General features: G+C 51.8%; 4 protein-coding genes across 4 annotated transcripts; 2 read left to right on the top strand and 2 right to left on the bottom strand.

Moving 5' to 3' along the window:
* Positions 1–53: 53 nt before the first annotated feature.
* Positions 54–1,145, bottom strand: An11g00280 (uncharacterized protein; the record flags this gene model as incomplete). Its single annotated transcript, XM_001393995.1, has 1 exon — positions 54–1,145. One exon carries the CDS (start codon positions 1,143–1,145, stop codon positions 54–56), a length of 1,092 nt encoding a protein of 363 aa, XP_001394032.1.
* Positions 1,146–2,101: 956 nt separating this feature from the next.
* On the bottom strand, positions 2,102–3,660 carry An11g00270 (uncharacterized protein; the record flags this gene model as incomplete). The annotated part of the gene is made up of 3 exons (XM_001393994.1): positions 2,102–2,677; positions 2,736–3,311; positions 3,364–3,660. 3 exons carry the CDS (start codon positions 3,658–3,660, stop codon positions 2,102–2,104), a joined length of 1,449 nt encoding a protein of 482 aa, XP_001394031.1.
* A 262-nt stretch (positions 3,661–3,922) lies between these two features.
* Positions 3,923–5,507, top strand: An11g00260 (uncharacterized protein; the record flags this gene model as incomplete). Its single annotated transcript, XM_001393993.1, has 6 exons — positions 3,923–4,097; positions 4,153–4,250; positions 4,300–4,484; positions 4,534–5,004; positions 5,058–5,276; positions 5,351–5,507. The coding sequence occupies 6 exons, from the start codon at positions 3,923–3,925 to the stop codon at positions 5,505–5,507; spliced, it is 1,305 nt and encodes a 434-aa protein (XP_001394030.1).
* Positions 5,508–6,707: 1,200 nt separating this feature from the next.
* An11g00250 (uncharacterized protein) lies at positions 6,708–18,559 on the top strand (the record flags this gene model as incomplete). Its single annotated transcript, XM_059749997.1, has 4 exons — positions 6,708–6,959; positions 7,009–7,371; positions 7,408–15,771; positions 15,830–18,559. The coding sequence occupies 4 exons, from the start codon at positions 6,708–6,710 to the stop codon at positions 18,557–18,559; spliced, it is 11,709 nt and encodes a 3,902-aa protein (XP_059605430.1).
* Positions 18,560–18,805: the final 246 nt, after the last annotated feature.

Genomic DNA, 18,805 nt, shown 5'->3' with positions numbered 1-18,805 from the left:
GTCTTTTCACCTCAACACAAAAAATGAAATCATTTAAATCACTATCTATCCCTCTATGCAACCACCAACTCCACAACCCCCGTATCCGACTCCTTATCCCGAAACACCCCATTCACCTTCCACCCCGTCCGCTGCGCAAGCTCCCCAAACATGCCCTCGCTGCGCCTCTTGCCCCCAAAGTTCAACATCCACAGATCCAGCGCTGCAACCGCCAAGCTGGGCTCCTCCTGGAGAATCTGCTCCGAGATCAAAACTCGCGAGTTCGGGGCCGCTGCATCCCTGATTCGACGAAGAATCGTCACGCAGTCCTCATCGGGCCAGTCGTTCAGGACTCGCCGGATGTGGTATACTGCTGCACCCTTGACGGGTTGCTCGGAGAAAAAGCTGCCGGGAATTTTGCGCACTGTGCGCCAGGTCTCGTCATCGTCCCTTTCTGCCTCTGCAACAGCCTCACGGATAACGTCGTCCACGTCGAACAGCACACACTGTTCCGGACGAATCCCCGGATACGCTCCCAGAATCTCCTTCAACGCCTGGCCCTTTCCACCACCCACATCCACTATCGCCATGCGCTCCTCATCAGCGAGCTTCTCAATCCAAGAGAAATCATACATTCCCAAGACCGGCATTGGCTGAAACGACGCCGCCATCGTAGCATTGAACTGAGCCGCCCGCTTCGGCATCGTCTCCAGTATCTCATAAAGCGTCTTATCGGGATACCCCGCCGCATAGCCGAAGGGCGTCCGGCTGGCGCTGGTCGGCTCGTTCAAGCCATGTTCCGCCATGTAACCGGGCCATTTCACGGCGGGGACCAGGAAGAAATCGAAGATGTGTGCGAAAAATAGTGCTTGGTAGCTGGTTGGGTCGGTGAATTGGAGGGATTTCGGGGTGTGTGCAATGTGGCCGGGTTGAGGGGAGGACAGGACGCCGGAGGCGATGAGGAAGTTGGTTAGGCGAGTGAGGAGGGATGGGGAGGCGTTAAGGGTGGTTGTTAGGGTGGTTACGGGGATGGAGGCCCCTGGCGTGGTTGGGATTAGAGTGAAGATTTTGTGGTCGAGGAAGAGTTTCATTATGCTCATTTCGACCATGGAAAAGTAGTAGGTGTGGAGGGGGGAGGACTCGGGGTTGATGGTGGACGGGGACATCTTGGTTGTGGTTGTTGTTGTGGTGGTGGTGGTGTTGATTAATTGATTGTGAGATTGTGTGGGACAGGACATTGTGTGATATGGGTTGTGTTTTATATAGTTGGTGTGCTTGGTGTGAGATTATATTCGGTTGAGTTGAGCGTATACAACACTTGGACTGTACAATGGGGGCTGCATATACTGGGGCCGAGGAAAACCTCCGTCTCCCGACGGAGAGAGGCATTCACTCTGATTTGTGGAGACCTTTTGGGTGGCATTGCCGGGTTCAATGCGAGGGAGACATTTTTCATATAGGCTTCTGTGCTATTGTAATCGCCCTTTAGGATAGATCAATATTTCAGTAGATGTTTGGGAGTTATCGCGTAACTACTTCCATCGCTACGATATACTTGATCTAATGGACACGAAATGAATTTGACTGTCTACTACCAACTACTTACGTACCAGATGCAACGCGACCACATAACAAAGGACTTGCTATTATTGTTCACACATATTCTCGTTCGAGATTTAGTTATCCTGCTGGGAGTCAAAGTTGGTGTTTACTGTGGTACATTTTCCGTAGACATTGAATGTTGTACCATTGCCGAACCCTATGTGTAGTATTAATTCCCTTGTCTATCCGTCTCTCAGTCTTAAGGCACTGTAACTACCGTAATATGGCTGTGGGGCCATGTAGCCAAACTCTCGCTAGCGAAGGGGGCCTGCTATCTTCGGCGGGCCAGGTGCAGAACGACAACTCTTCCGCCCGTGTTCTGTTTACTTCTCTCGCTACCAATACTATCAAAGGCAGAAGAGGTGGCGGAGGATCAGGTAATATCTGCCAACATATCCTGTGCGTCACAATACAAGGAACGCCACCTGCAATGCTTGGATCACAACAACTGTCGCTGCCATTTAGTTCTAATCATACTGCAAAGCAGACGTGAGCCTTATTTGTACATGTACATTGCGAGTCATGCTTCCTCCATTCCCTGCTTATCTCGCTTCACAGTCACCCTCGCATCTCCCTTCAACCACGCACTACCGACCCTAGAGAAATCCAGTTGCTCAAAGTCTTCAGGCGGCCCAGTGCTCGACCAACGAACGTCATATGTTTTCACCATGTGAGCCACCATCTCCCGCGCAATCATCCCCGCCATCTGCTCCCCAGGGCATCGATGACATCCCGCCCCGAACGGGAAATAAGTCACCTCCGATCGATTGCTCTTCTGCGTCTCGCTCAGCCTACCGCCCTCCAGCCACCTTGTCGGATCCCAGATATGCGGATCAGCATACGTCTCTGGGTCATGATGGGTCAGATAGGGTGAAATCGACACAATGCAGTTTTCGGGGACCACAATGTTTCCCTTTCCGGGAGCAGCATCGGCGGGTAGTTGGTGCGGTTGCCGGGCCCAGCGGATCATGTTCACTCCAGAATACCGTCGGCTCGTCTCTTTAAGCGTGGCAATCAATGTAGGAGACCGGTGAATGTCCGCATCAGTTGCCAAGGCTGTTTTCAGCGCCTCAAGATGCGTAGGATTGCGGAGCAGCTGTTGCAGCAGTGTTAGCTGCCCAGCCATTCCTTACAGGATTAAAGCGACTACTCACCTCTAGCACCGTCCATGCAATACTCGCTACAGTACTAGTATGAGCTGCAAACATGAGCAAGGTATGGTGCGCAGCAAAATACTGACGCAGGTGCGCTGTGCGGCTATCCTTGAGGGTGTAGGCAATGTAATCGAGCGAGTCCTGCCACTTTTCTGGATTCTGCTCGCGCGCCTGCAGCCGCTCGTTAAAAATCGCCGCCATCCGATCGCGGGCATGATGGAGACGACGAGCTGGGCCGTGAGGAACCCAGTTGGGCAGCAGGAAGTGAAAGGGATGACCGATATCTGCTTCCATACGGTGGAGAAGATCAAGCAGCTCGTCGAGGTGGTGATCGTAAAAGTCCTGTCCCATCAAGCACCGCACGATCACCCGGTGCGTATAGCGAGACATCTGTTCGAAGACCTCGATGTCCGGTTTCTCGGCCCAGTTAGTTGCAATCTTGCGTGCTTCTTCCCCGGCGATGCGCGTATAATGTTCCAAGGCAATTGAGCGAATTACGCCTCGATTGAGCGAGCTCACCATCTCCTTGAGGTGGGATAGGTATCCGGGAACAACGACTTTCTCTAGGAAAAGACCCTATTTCATTATTATTAGAACAATGTTAGAAAACTTGATGGTGTATGGCTACCATGCCATCCCCAAACGACCAGACCTCCTCACGCGTGTCCAGATAGAACCGATTTAGCTGGGCGCCACGGAGCATAACGATCTTGGTCAAAAGGAGATTGATTTGAAATACAGGCCCACATCGTGCCGTAGCTTGTCGGATGTATGATATCGGCGACTTTCCAAAGGCGTGTGCATCACCAACAACCGGCAGGCCGATCCGGGGCTGGGGGATCTTGCGACTGGGCTGGGAACCCTGCTTCCGTACCCAGTACAGCAACCCGGCGACCAACGCCACGATAACGGGAATACGCCACATCGCGAGAACAAAAAAGTTTTAATTTGACTTAGTGCCCTTTCAAGAAATGAAGTGGGCGTGATTGGTATATATGCAGCTGATTTGACCAGTGAGTGGCTTGGGCTTCACCACCAGCCCGACCTTCCGTGGAGGAACGGACATTTTCCAGTCGCACCACGTCTGATGTCCGCAACACAGAGGAGCTTTCCTTAAAAAGTCCGCATATTCTCGCAAAGGATACTACACGACCTTTCCACCCTGTAAACGCCAAAATTCATTCATCATGTCGCACGACCAGCGTTCGCCCTCCGAGGAGGTCTCTAGGACCGCCCTGTCCAAACCTGCTTCGGAGTCGACTATCGTGGGCGATGGGCACCACCCACTGCCAGCCAAAGACACCAGTACGCGGGCATGGCTAGTCGTGGTGGGCGGCTTACTGATCTACTTTCCGACTTTTGGTATGTCTTTATGACAGTGGATTCTACCTGTCACTTACACATTCTCTCACTGCAGGATTCCTCAATGCTTTCGGTACCTTCCAAACGTTTTACGTACAGGATCTCCTTGCCGGAACCTCCAGCTCCAAGATTGCTTGGATTGGCTCTTTGCAGGTGTGTGAATTGCCCCTGGATTTGACTTGAACCTAGCTGACCTGTTTAGATCTTCCTCCTCTTCATTGGCGGTCTAGTGGTTGGCCCTCTGTATGACAAGGTGGGAGCTACCAAGCTCTTGGTGCCGGGGTCGGTCGTCTATGTCGTCGCCCTGATGCTCACCAGTGTGTGCAAGAAGTACTACCAGCTCATCCTGGCTCAAGGAATCTTGTTTGGCTGTGCCAATGCGCTGCTGTGAGTTCACATCATGCATATTCCGATGTCAGCTACTAATGATGGGCAGCTTCTATCCAACTATCGCAGCCATCAACCAATGGTTTGATCGGCGTCGAGGGATAGCACTCGGTCTTGCTGTGTCAGGGTCCTCACTGGGCGGAATCTTCTGGACAGAAATCATTCAGCTCATGCTTGACCACATTGGATTCGGATGGACCGTCCGTGCCTGCGGGTTCATCAGTCTGGCTTTCCTTGTTCCAAGCTGTGTGTTGATCATCACTCGGCCTCCAGAGCCCGGGGAGAGCAAGGACATGCAGCTCGACTTCAAAGCCATCTTTACCGATACCAAGTATCTGCTCTTTAGCGTGGGAATGCTGCTCGTGCTCTGGGGAATGTTCATTCCCTTTTTCTACCTGCCATCTTACGGAGAGACGTACGGAATGAGTGTGACGGGGGCAAACAATCTCCTCGCCTACATGAACGCAGGGTCCTTCGTCGGACGAGTCCTAACGGGCCTGATGGCCGATCGCCTGGGACGGTTCGTTTCCTTGCATCATTATTCTTGATCGCGTTCACTGATTCTTTTTACAGATTCAACGTTATCTCACTGGCTGCACTAAGCTGTGGTATCCTGCTCTTTTGTCTTCACAAAATCACCACATCCGGCGCCATCATTGCCTTCTCGACCCTGTACGGCATCTGCTCGGGCGGGTTGATCTCGCTACAATCGGCATGTATTGGCCAGATCACTCCTGACCACAGTATTATTGGTGTCAAGATTGGGCTTATGATGGGTTTCTGTTCGGTTGGGTATGTTCTTCCCTCGGTGAAATTTTTCCAGACATAGAGAGAGCTTTGCTAACCAAATGGCTTCCTCTTGGCAGAGGTTTGACCGGTAGTCCGATCGCGGGCGCTCTTCTCAGCGCCGATCACCAGAAGTGGTATGGATTCATCGACTTTTGTGGTTCGATCCTCATGGGCGGAGCTGTGGTGACAATCCTCTCTCGCTACGTGGCAGCTCCGCGGGAATGGAAGTTTTAGATTGCTCTTTTGGTCATGCACTACCCCAGCGCAGCTAGGTGTCATGAAGCTGTTGTTCTGCTTTTAGTATATGTCGGGCAGGTCTAAGGCCATATATATGGGAGATCTAATTGGGAATTCGTAAAACGAGTGGTCAGACATAGGCGATTAATGAAGATGAGGAAGAAGCTACGACAGTATCAACCTAGCACTGGATCTCCTCCCCACAACGAAAATTTCCAGTAGATCTTTCTCGATGTTTAGCTAAAGTCCTTACTCATTAGAGCACAGGCTCTATCTGCAATTCTGTGTGAGGAAGAACATCACAGGTACCTCGTCGTGGATAATGCTGCTTACGAGATAGCCACTTCACGATTAAGACATATTCCCAGTCAGGTGTCATCTCTGAGTTGATAAGAGCTCTACGCTAAATATAGGCATGAGAAAAAGGTCGATAAAGTATACCGTTGCTTTTCTCCTTGGGCTTTTTTTTTTTTTTTTTTTTTTTTTACTACCTTGGTTGTGTTTGTGAAGATGGTGAATTGGATGGAGTCCTAGAAGAAACGGCTAGTACTAAGGTTATAGATATATAAATTGTCCGTGGCTCAATGCCGGAAACACCATGTATTTAGGTGAGGGAACTAAATGAATCTTAAAAGCCGCCGCAACGTGGGGCAAAGCTTCCATAAGGAAAGACAGAGGACTCTGACAGCGATCTTACCAATTGGAAGTGATAGTGAGTGTTTCTTCGGACAAACCCCCATGCTTGTCGCCGCGATGGAACGGGGACAAGCATGAGCGGGTGTTGTGTGCATAAAGCTCCGTGCGCGGGCGGGATTTTCTCCCTTGTTCCTCTCCACTCGCCCACTGATCCTCAAGCCATCCGCCGCTTCCTCCCGCTGTCGCCCGTCTCGCGCTTCTCCCACTGCCTCACCATTCTGGCCCGATTCTGCCCCCATCCTCAGCTTACTATCGCCATCTCATTGCGAAGCTGATCAATGCGACAGAGATTACTGAGGATCTCCTCGAGGGCTGACTAGATTGTATTCAGTATGGCCACCATTAGGGAGGATTGCTCTTCGCGAAGGGCAACGCGTCAGCCATATAAACACACCTGGCCGACCATGGTGAATAGAAGATCATGCGATAGATTCAACTTTCTATAGACTTACTGTATTTCATCCTATTCGACCCTTCAACGTCGTCCCCGAAACCATCACAATGGACACACCCCTCTCATCGTCTGAGATCTCTCCCCGCTTCTCCAATACCGTCCCCTCATCGGTCTCTTCCATGACACCCAACGCGGACCCCTCAGTTATTGTGGGGCTTGCTTGTCGTGTCCCAGGAGCTACCAACCCAAGTCAGTTATGGGAAAACATCGTCGCGCAGAAGGACTTGCAGCGGAAGATGCCCGCGGATCGGTTCAATGTGGACGCTTTCTATCACCCAGATGGGACCAACAAAGGCACCGTACGTGCAAGAAGCCATGATAAACTTAGAACGGTACTGACTGCTGCAGACCAACGCCAAATTTGGCTACTTCCTTGACCAGGATATTGGCATGTTTGACGCCGGGTTCTTTCGGATTTCCGGTAAGGAAGCCGAAGCGATGGACCCTCAGCAGCGGTTGTTGCTGGAGGTTGTCTATGAAGCGCTTGAGGATGCTGGCATCACTCTGGACGAGGTCAATGGATCTAATACTGCTGTCTTCTGCGGCTCCTTCACCAACGACTACAATGCCATGGTCACTAAAGATCTTGAGTATTACCCCAAGTACACCGTCACCGGCACAGGAAACGCCATTCTTTCCAACCGGATATCATATTTTTACAACCTTCATGGCCCCAGCGTGACGATCGATACTGCATGCTCGTCGTCTTTGGTATGTTTCCATCTTGGCAACCAATCGTTATCTCAGAACGAATCGGATATTGCTATTGTGGTCGGCTCAGCCCTTCACTTTGACCCGAATGTGTTCATTACAATGACCGACTTGGGCATGCTGTCAAGTGACGGTCGCTGCCGGACGTTCGACTCCATGGGCAGTGGCTATGTCCGGGGCGAGGGTATCTGCGCCGCAGTCCTGAAACGTCGGCGCGACGCGGTATATAACGGTGACAACATCCGCGCCGTGGTACGTGCTTCAGGTGTGAACCACGATGGTATCAAACAGGGAATTACTCTGCCAAATACCAATGCCCAGGAGAAGCTTATCCGTCGGACGTACGATCTAGCCGGTCTAGATCCAAACGACACGCAGTACTTCGAGGCACACGGTACAGGTACAGCCCGAGGAGACCCAATCGAGGCGCGGGCCATCGGTGCTGTTTTCGGCTCAACACGATCTGAGCCACTCTACGTAGGATCGGTTAAGAGTAACATCGGCCATCTGGAGGGTGCCTCGGGCTTGGCCGGTATCATAAAAGCGACTTTGGCCTTAGAGGAAAGCCAGATTCCACCCAACATGCACTTCAAACGGCCCAACCCGGAAATCAAGTTCGACGAATGGAAAATCCAGGTGCCGCAGGATATTATTAGTTGGCCAGCGAGCGCGAACGGTATACGCCGTGCCAGTATCAATTCTTTCGGTTATGGAGGCACTAACGCACACGTCATTCTGGACGCCTACAAGCCCGAAGATAGCGAAGCCGAATTGCAAGCCATCCCAGCCATCTCCAGCAGCATACCCGTTGATCGTCCGTACCTGATTCCGCTGAGTGCGCATTCGACGAAAGCCGGAGCCTTGTGGGAGGACAAACTGACTAAGTATCTGTCAAACGAGCCCATCGGTAGGCCCGCGGTCAGCGACCTCGCAGTTAGCTTGTCGACACGCCGCACAATGCATGGCAACCGCTCGTTCATTATCGGCAAAGACATGCCTACTGTTCTCCAGGGGCTCGAGCAGCCACCTAGCCCTGCTGCTGCCTGGACGCGCCCGTTGAAGGAGACCCCCCGGCTCGGATTTGTCTTCACTGGTCAAGGTGCTCAGTGGTTTGCAATGGGCCGGAAACTCATCCAGCAATCGCATTTGTACCGGCAGACCCTGGAGCGATGCGATGCGGTCTTGCAGAGCTTGCCAGATGGACCTGACTGGACAGTCCTGGAAGAACTGCTGCGCACAGAGGAAGCCAGTCGCCTGAAGGAAACCCGGCTATCACAGCCCATCTGCACTGCCATGCAGCTTGCCACGGTATGCCTATTGAAACAATGGGGCATTGAACCTTCCGCAGTAGTGGGGCACTCATCTGGCGAAGTAGCAGCAGCTTATGCAGCAGGGATTCTTACGTTTGAAAATGCTATGATTGCTGCCTATTACCGAGGGCTTTACATGTCGAGCGGTGTCGATGGCTCTATGACCACGGATGGCGCCATGATGGCGGTTGGATTGACCGAAGCGGAAGCAAAGAAGGAATTTGAAACCTACACTGGCCAGATCTGCGTGGCTGCCGTCAATAGTGCTTCTAGTTTAACACTGTCTGGTGATAAAGATGCCATCGTCCGCTTGAGAGACAGCCTCGTGGAGCGAAAGATATTCGCCCGACTGCTTCAGGTTGCACAGGCCTTTCACTCACACCACATGCTTCCCTTGGCGCCGAAGTATGAAGAGGCACTGAAGAACTGTGCTGGGTTCGGTACAAGTCCTGCACGTGTCCGCATGTTTTCCAGTGTCACTGCTCGATTAGCTCGACCAGGGGAAATGGGTGCCGGATACTGGACGGCCAACATGACGGGTACTGTTCGATTCTCCGACGCCCTTACCGGCATTCTTCTGAACGAGGAGGATGAACAGAATGTTGATATTCTTGTTGAGATTGGTCCCCATCCAGCACTGAAGGGTCCTTCGCGCCAGGTCATGAATGCTCTCAAGCTCAACCTTCCTTACCTGGCATCGCTGACTCGCGGAGTGAATGATTACGAAAGCCTGTTGACACTGGCAGGTCAGCTCTTCCAGTATGGGTTCCCGGTTGACTTGATTGCCGTGAATAGCGACCATTTTCTTCAAAGGGAGACAGGTATGATTCAATCTGAGCTGCACGGGAAGCGACTTCGGGATCTGCCGACCTATGCCTGGGATCACAAGCGGTATTGGTCTGAAACTCGACCTATCCGCGAGCATCGGCTGCGCAAGCAGCGGCACTCAATCCTCGGGGCCCGAATGCCTGGAATTCCGGAGAGGACTCCACACTGGAGGAATTATCTTCGCCTCAAGGAGATTCCGTGGCTCGCGGATCATGTCATAGACGGTAACGCCGTTTTCCCAGCTGCCGGCTACTTCAGCATGGCTATCGAGGCAGCGGTCAGCATGTGTGCAGAGGACTCTGTTATCAAGGAGATTGCTCTGCGGGATCTCAATGTCCAATCGGCCCTACTATTGAGCGACTCAGAGGAAGGGACAGAGGTCATCATGGAGCTCCGACCGGCAACACAGTCCGCCAAATCAAAGTCGGCACTATGGTACGAATTTACAATATACTCCTACGGAGAGTCCAAAATCCTCAATGAGCATTGTTCCGGTTTGGTTTCAGTTGAGACCAACGCTCTGACTTTGCCGATGCGATGGGAATCTTCGAAAACTTTCGATGACCTGGCAAAAGAGTCACAAGAATCGATACCCGCGGAGACTCTGTATGACCACCTGACGGCGCTGGGTCTACAATATGGTCCCAGTTTTCAGTTACTGACTGGCGATGTCCAGACTGGACCAGGATTTGCATTGGCTGGTCTCGACTTCCAGCCAAGCCAGTTCTCCGTCCAGGCGGCCGACCTCACAATTGCACATCCCACATTGTTGGATGCATCCTTCCATGCGATCTTTCCTGCTATTGAGTCTGCTCTTGGACGCTCTCTCGATGAGCCCTTAGTGCCCACCTTTGTTCGTTCTTTCAAAGTATCGGGTGATTTCCTTGCCTGCTGTAGGGAATCTCGGGAACAGAAATTCCAGGTCACTTGCTTCACTCGCCTGCCTGGGCCACGTGTTGCCCTAAGTGATCTGACGGTTTGTTCAAAGGAGAGCAACAAGCCGCTTCTGCAATTCAATGGTCTTGAAGTCACTGCACTCGGATCTGACAAGACTGACAATTCCGCTGGTCGTTCTCTGTTCTTCCGTACCCGCTGGCAGCCCGCGTTCACGTTCTTGGGTCCCGATCATCCGGCCGTGGCCCAGAAGAATATCTCAGAAATATTGGATATCTTCGCGCATCAATTCCCTGATACCAGGATTCTGCATGTTTCCGATACGGTCGATGGCACGCGAGACGTATTGAAATATCTGGGAGGTCGTTCGAACGAGAGACGTCGTTTCCACTCGATTACTCCGGTGTTCCAAACCCAAATTGCACTTGAAGAGATCGATGCTCTGAGCCAGGAATGGCCAGGCTTGGTTGAAATTTCGGAACCTGAACCCAATGCATACGGCCTGGTTGTCCTCAGTAGTGATGCCGCGGATCTTGATTCCAGACAGTTTGTGAAAGAAGGCGGGTTTGTCCTTGCTCTCGGACCGCACCCACAACCCGAAGGACTTCATGATGTCTTCTTCACCAAAGACTTGGCCGTCTGGCAAAAATCGACGGACAATGCGCAGAAGCCGAAACAGCTGTCGCTGATTCTCCCTTCATGTCCTAGTCAGCGAACTTTGGATATTGCAGATGGGATGGAGATGCAGCATGGGAGCAGTGTCTTTGTCACCCGTACCTCCTTAGCAGCCCTTTCCAATGAAGCGCTCCAAGCAGAAGACATTGTGGTACTGGCGAACTTGGATGAAGATGTGCTCTTTGAACATAGCTCGTCTGATCAAAGCACCTTTCTTGGGATTAAGAGACTACTCACGGCTGGTGGCAAAAATATAGTCTGGGTGCTTGAGGGCGGCTCGATGGATGCCCCTAAGCCGGAGCATGCAATGATAATTGGTCTCGCTCGTGTTGCTCGCAGTGAGAATGACCAGTTGCGCTTTGTTACCCTTGACCTTCCTCGCGCCTCTACACAGGAAACCGTCGTCAGACACGTCTGGAGACTACTAGACCGCTCGATCACCGAAGACGAGGTGGCTGTGAGGGATAACTGCATCTTCATCCCCCGAGTTGAAGCTGATGACCAGCTTAACTCCAAGCTCCGCAACGGCACCAACTCCCAACCCCGTGAGGAACCACTTGGCGCAGGTCGCCCACTGGCTCTGAAAATCGGCCGCGTGGGTCTTCTCGAGACACTTGTTTTCGAAGACGACGAGCAGATCTTGGATACGCAGCTCGCTGATGACGAAATCGAAATCGAAGTAAAGGCGTCCGCCATCAACTTCAGAGACATCGCTGCCTCGATGGGTATCATCGATGACTACAAGCTCGGCGATGAATGTGCGGGTATCGTCACGCGAATTGGAGCACAGGTCAACCCCCAGGATTTTCAGGTCGGTGATCGTGTCGCCGCATGGAGGCCAGGTCAAGGAGCTCACAAGACAATTGTGCGCAATCCAGCCTCCCTCTCCTACAAGCTTGGCGATATGTCGTTTGTGGATGCAGCATCCCTGCCTTGTATCCTGACCACGGCATATTACTCCCTTGTTCATGTCGCCCACCTCCAGCCCGGAGAAACAGTCCTGATCCACTCTGCGGCAGGTGGTGTTGGCCAGATGGCTATTCAGGTTGCCCAATATGTCGGTGCACGTGTCATTGCCACTGTGGGTTCACAAGCGAAGAGATCTCTGTTGAAATCTCGCTACGGACTTGCTGATGATATGATATTCAATTCTCGCGATGACAGCTTTGTCCGAGATGTGCTCGATACAACTGGTGGTCGGGGAGTGGACGTTATCCTCAATAGCTTGGCTGGAAAGCTTTTGCATGCTACTTGGAGCTGTGTTGCCCCGTTCGGTCGCTTTATTGAGATCGGAAAGCGCGATATCCATGAAAACTCAAAGATCGATATGGATCCTTTCCGTCGCAATGTTGCCTTTGCTTCGGTTGATTTGGTCACCATCTTCGAGAAGAACAAGCCCTTGGGCGCGCGTTTGCTCAAGGAATGTGGTACCCTCGTTCATAAGGGACACATTACCCCCCCGGAGACCGTCACAGAGCTCCCTTACTCCGACGCTGTGAAGGCCTTTCGTCTTCTACAGATGGGGAAGCACACCGGTAAGGTGGTTCTCGTGCCTCATGCCGGAGATAGGGTTCCTGTCCTCCCCTCGACATACCGTAATCAGCCACTCTTCAAACATGAAAAGACCTACCTGCTCGTTGGAGGCCTAGGTGGCCTTGGTCGAACCCTTGCTGAATGGATGGTCAGGAAAAACGCCAGACGCCTAGCATTCCTCTCTCGCTCTGGTGCAGACAAGGAGGAGGCGAAGCGTACAGTGGAGTGGCTTCGAGAGCGAGGCGTTTCCGTTACTGTCTTCAAGGGTGACGTTTCCAGATATGAAGACGTCGAACGCGCAGTCAAAGCAATCGATAATCTTGGCGGTATCTTCCAAGCTGCAATGGTCCTGCAAGATGCTCCACTTGAGAATATGTCCTATCAGCAGTGGCAAATTTGTGTTGAGCCCAAGGTCAAGGGTACCTACAATTTGCATCAGGCAACTCTAGGTAAGCAGTTGGATTTCTTCATTTGCTTTTCATCCGCGTCGGGCAGCATCGGCTCGAAAGGACAAGCCAACTACTCATCCGCCAACTGCTACCTTGACGCATTGATGCGACACCGCCGAGAGATGGGACTCGCTGGCACTACAATGAATTGCGGTATGATCGTCGGCATTGGTGCTGTAGCCGCGAACCAGGCCCTTCTCAAGGTCATGATGCGCAGTGGTTACGACGGAGTAAACAAGGAAGAGCTACTCTACCAGATTGAGGAAGCAGTCTTGTCCGATAACAACAAGAAGGTATCTCGTCGTGGAGTTGACCTTCATCAAACCATTACCGGAATCAACATGACCAAAGCAGACTTCTACTGGTGTCAGAAGCCCTTGTATCGGAACCTGTACAACAACCACGAGTTTCTGGGCCAAACAGCCATCAAGCAGGGAACCAAGAGTCTAGCTTCTCAGCTTCAAGGTACCAAGTCCGTCGAAGAAAGAACTACACTGGTTCTCTCAGCCTTCATTGAGAAGGTCGCGGACGTACTATCCGTTTCTGTGGACTCGATCGAATCTGCGAACCCTCTGTCAGCCTACGGACTAGACTCCATCATTGCGGTGGAGTTCCGTAAGTGGTTCTCTAGAAGCGTGGGTGTTGAGATTGCTCTATTCGACGTACTCGGAGCTCCTTCCATCTTCGCTTTAGTGACCAAAGCCAGCGGACTGATCACGATCACCACAAGCAACGACGACAAGGCTGAGAATGTCGACAACGAGGGGGCCAAGGGGAATGAAGACCAAGAGGTAGAAACCCAGCAGGGCCAGCTGAACCAACCCATCCCCCCAGCAGCGGCTGTTGGCCCTGTACCCATGTCTAGCTTTCAGCAGCGACTGTGGTTCATTCATAACTTCGGCGATGACAAGACCTTCCTTAATCTGTCCATCACTTCATATCTCGAAGGCAATCCGGACGCCACAATCCTGGAGAAGGCCTTGAACGAATTAGTGAATCGGAACGCTATTCTCAGAACTGGCTATACCGAGGGAGATGAGTTTGCTGAACAGACCGTCCTGGACATGCCCAGTATCAGCTTGGAACGCATTGACGTATCGTCAAAACCAAGCCCCACCGTCTCGCTTCAGGATGTAATCCAACGCCGCAGAGCGATAGAGCTGGAAATTGAGGAGGGTGAAGTTGTTAGACCCATGTTGGTCCGGTTGAGTGACGATCAGCACGCTCTGGTGTTGATCTGCCACCATATCGCCATTGATCGTGGTAGTGCAAAATCGTCGCTGAACCAACTGACCGGTATCTATGATGCTATCCGCCAAGGTAGAGATCTAGATATGGTTCCCCGACCGGGAGTGAGCTATGCGGACTTTGCCGTCTGGCATAACCGATTGCTCAGCTCACCTTCTCTGCAGGCTGATCTGACCTTCTGGAAAGAGAATCTGTCTGGAATGCCGAAAACATGCAAGCTCCTCCCCTTTGCCAAGTCTGAAAGGCCTTTGCACGATGACCTTCAGCGGACAGTTGTTTCTGGCATCCTGAAGAAGAGCCTTCTAAATAGGATGAAACGAATTTGCTCACAATCGGGGGCGACCCCATTCCAATTCCTGCTGGCTGCTTTCCGGGCCTTTATCTTCCGCTATACTGAGGACAGCGACTTGGGAATTTTGATGATCGACGGTGATCGACCTCACCCGGATCTTGAGGACGTGCTGGGATTCTTCGTCAATATGACCCCCATTCGGTGTCAGGACAGCTGTGAGGGTGCATTCGACCAATTGCTTGAGGCAACCAAGACCCGAACTTTGGAAGCCATGTCTCATAGTAAAGCGCCCTTTGATAGCATTGTAGATGTTGTCAAGGCGAAGAAAACAACAAGCCACTTTCCTTTGGCCCAGATTGCCTTGAATTATCAAATTCATGGTACATTCCCAGTCTACCGCACCCAAGATTTCAACGTTCATGATGTGCAATCCGTGGATGTACCAACCGCCTGCGATATGCAGCTTGAAGCGCTTGAGCACCCTGAAAGAGGCCTGGACCTCCGCCTTGAATACTCTTCAACCCTTTACGGCTCAGGCGACATGAACCGCTTCTTTGACAATTTTGTCACATTCATGTCCAGCCTGATCAGGGACCACCGACAGCCGATCGCCGAAGTCAATTTGTGTGGCGCGCTGGAGATTGCCCATCTTGAGAAGAACTTCTGGAACACCCAATTTACTCAGAACCCCTGGGGCAGTGTGGGAGTGTGCCAGAGGATCATGGAAAATGCCGCCAAGCAGCCAGAGGCCGTGGCGATCGCTGCATCGGACGGAGCCGCTATAACATACTCCGAATTGGTGGAGCGCGCTCAGAGGGTTGCTGCATCCCTCAAAGCATCTGGTGTCACTGAAAGACAAAAGATTTGTGTACTGGTGGATCCAGGGGTCGATGCTGTCATCGCGCTTCTGGCTGTTTTACTCACCAGATCCTGCTATGTGGCCCTGGATAGCAGTTTTGCCGTGGATCGGTTGGCATTTATGGCGTCTGACTGCGGCGCAGGAGTCTTGCTTTTCGGACCAGAACTTCAGGGACTGGCGGAAACGGTTGCTTCCAAGTCTAAGTCAGGCCTCAGGCTACTGGATACGAAGAAGGCAGCGCTGTGTGAGGATAGATTTGTTGGAGATTTGCCTTCTGTCAATGAAGATCCTTTCTTCATTATTTATACATCTGTAAGTCGTTGATCTTAGGTTAGATAAATTCCACTGATTTTTTTTGTTTTGTTACTAGGGGAGTACTGGAAAGCCTAAGGGTGTAGTTCTGTCCCACGCGAACACTCAGCAGATGCTGGCGTCCGTTGGCGAGTATTTCCGATTTACATCAGATGACCGATTTTTGCAACAGTCCTCGCTGTGCTTTGATCTTTCCGTCGTACAGATCTTTTCTGCGTTAACTGCTGGCGCCCGCGTCTGTGTAGCAAAGCATGATATCCGGAAGGACCCAGCTGCCCTGGCTGCCTTCATGCATGAAACGGGTGTGACCATAACCTACTTCACGCCAACCCACTTTGCTTTGCTCCTAGAGCATAGCTGGGAAACTCTTCATCAGTGCTCGCAGTACCGCGCCGCTTTGTTTGCTGGAGAACGGCTTCCAGTCCGCATTGCCAGGGCATTCTACGACCTACAGACACCAGCCGTCGTCTACAACACCTGGAGTCCGAGCGAATTGGTTGTTCAGACAACAATTCACAAGGTCGATAAGCCAGATGACGACGTCTTTGACATCCCGATCGGTCGGCCACTTCCTAATTGCCGCCATTATGTAGTTGATGCGGTACTCAATCCGCTCCCGGCGGGATTCGTCGGCGAGATCTGCGTTGGAGGCGCCCAAGTGGGCTTGGAATATCTAAATCGGCCGTTGGCCAATGCAACCTCTTTTGTGAGAGATCTCAATTCTACCCCAGAAGATCAAGCAAGAGGTTGGAAGAAGATGTTCAGGACAGGTGACAAGGGATCGTTTCTGCCAAATGGGCTTCTCACCTTCAAGGGTCGAATTGCTGGGGACAAACAGATCAAGCTTCGCGGATTCCGGATCGACTTAGGGGAGGTGGAGCAGGTACTCTACAAGAATGCATCAACACCAGATGGCCAAGGCATTGTGGATATCTCAGTCATCGCTCGAGATTCCGAGAAGAGCGATGCGACGTCTCCCCTGACTGACGAGCGGCGACTTATCGCTTTTGTCATCCCCAAGAAACCGCTTCAGTCAACCCAGGAACGGGATGAGTATGCTAACTACCTCCACCGTATGGCACAGGGCTCTTTGAATGAGTACATGTGTCCAAACGGCTACCAGTTTCTCGAGAGGTTGCCCATGACTATCGGCGGAAAGGTGGACCGTCGCAGTTTACTGACTATGAAACTGGACTTAGCGCAACACACGACCACTTGCACTGACAGTAGGCCAGTGACAGAGGTTGCTGGCGATGATGCTGAAATTCTGCAGGGCGTCACCGGACAGGTGTGTAGCCTGTTGGGCATTGACAGGTCAATTGCCCCGAATGACAACTTTTTCGAACTGGGTGGCCAAAGCATTTTACTTCTGCGACTGCAGTCGCGGCTCAAGAAGAAGTTCAAAGTCACACTGAAGTTGCAGGAGCTCATACATGCTCCCACGCCTTTAGCTATTGCTGGAATGATTCAAAAGCAGCTTAAGGGGCCCGCGGGTGTTCAGAATGAAAATGCTTCGAAGAGCATCGATTGGTCGGAAGAAATTTCGTTACCTGCTTCACTCATGAACACCGACTACAGCCAGCTTTCTCGCTTCCCGCGTACCGATGTGAGCAGTATACTGCTTACTGGTATTGACACCTTCATTGGCCTTCACATGTTGGCCACTATCCTTTCGAACAACCACAATGCGACAGTTTACGTCATTGGAATTCATGATGAACTGACTGCGGACCATTTGGTCGAAGGGTTGACTAAGTACAAGTTGCTGGATGCTCACCTTTCCACTGAAGATGTTCTTTCGCGGACTTGCGCCGTTCCGGGGAAGATGACTTCACCTCGTTTTGGACTTGCAGAAGAGGCCTTCAGAAACCTGGCGGACAAGGTTCGAGTGATTTTTAACATTGCAGCGGATGTTTCGCTCCTCAAGACATATGTCGACCTGAAAACCGTGAATACCAGCGCCATTCTGACACTCATCGAGCTGGCTACGAGCAGCCATGGCCACCTACTAGAAATCCACCATCTATCAACATGGAGTGTGCCCCATCTGCAAACCTGGAAGAAAACCTCCCGGACACGAGCATTCGCCAGCAACAGGGAAGAGGACCCCAGCCATTTCACACCGCCTACAGCCGACGAATACGGATATTTCAAATCTCGCTGGGCTGCGGAAATGTACCTCACCCAAGCTGCCGCTCGTGGTGTACCCGTGTCCATTTACCGTGCTTCCTCCGTCTCTGGCAGCCGAGCCACAAACGTCCCAGTCCCCGAAATGGACTTTATCAGCAACATGATCATGCACATGATCCAGCACCGGGCTATCCCTGAAATCAACTCCAGCAGCCTCATTGACGAGGCTGGTGATTTTGTCGTGGATTTTCTTCCTGTTGACGCCTTGACCTCTTCGATGTACACTCTGGCGTCTGAAGAGAGTGCCGCAGCCCCTGGGTTGCAGGTGTACCATTTGGGCAGCTCACAGCCTCTCCCTCTTCAGGCCTTAGTCGATGTGATACCATCGTTGGATCAGTCGGGCGCGGCTGGCAAATGTCGCGTCGTCCCGATGCAGGAATGGCTGCGACTTGTGTCTGAGGGAGCTAGCGAAGAGGAACAATTGCATTGGATGGTCGTCAAGAAGTATTTCCAACATGGCCATTCCATGTTCGCGTTGGATAAGTCGCATACTGTGGCTGCTTTGAAAAAGGCGGGCAAGGAGGTGGAGTTCCCGGCTATTGATGTGGACTACTTAAAGAGGCTGCTGGACGAGCGGGGTCCGGGATTGAAGCGGTAATCTTGCTGTCAAATACAGACCCTGCTGGAGTAGCATGATATCGAGATCTAGCGTGTTAAACTGTTGGATAGAAATTGACATCTGAATCCTCTAATAATCCAGATTTAGCATATCAACACCATACCGTAAATATATTCACCCATAACTATTCACATTTCTAACCCAATGCAATCCCAAATATGAAAAGCTTCATAAACTCATAAATCGGATATTCTAGTATCCTATCAACTGGAGGACTCCACCACA

The sequence above is a fragment of the Aspergillus niger genome (assembly GCF_000002855.4).
Source record: "Aspergillus niger supercontig An11".
Classification (NCBI taxonomy): Eukaryota; Fungi; Ascomycota; class Eurotiomycetes; order Eurotiales; family Aspergillaceae; genus Aspergillus; species Aspergillus niger.
Note: the sequence above shows the minus strand (reverse complement) of the source record. Positions and strands in the feature narration are given on the sequence as shown.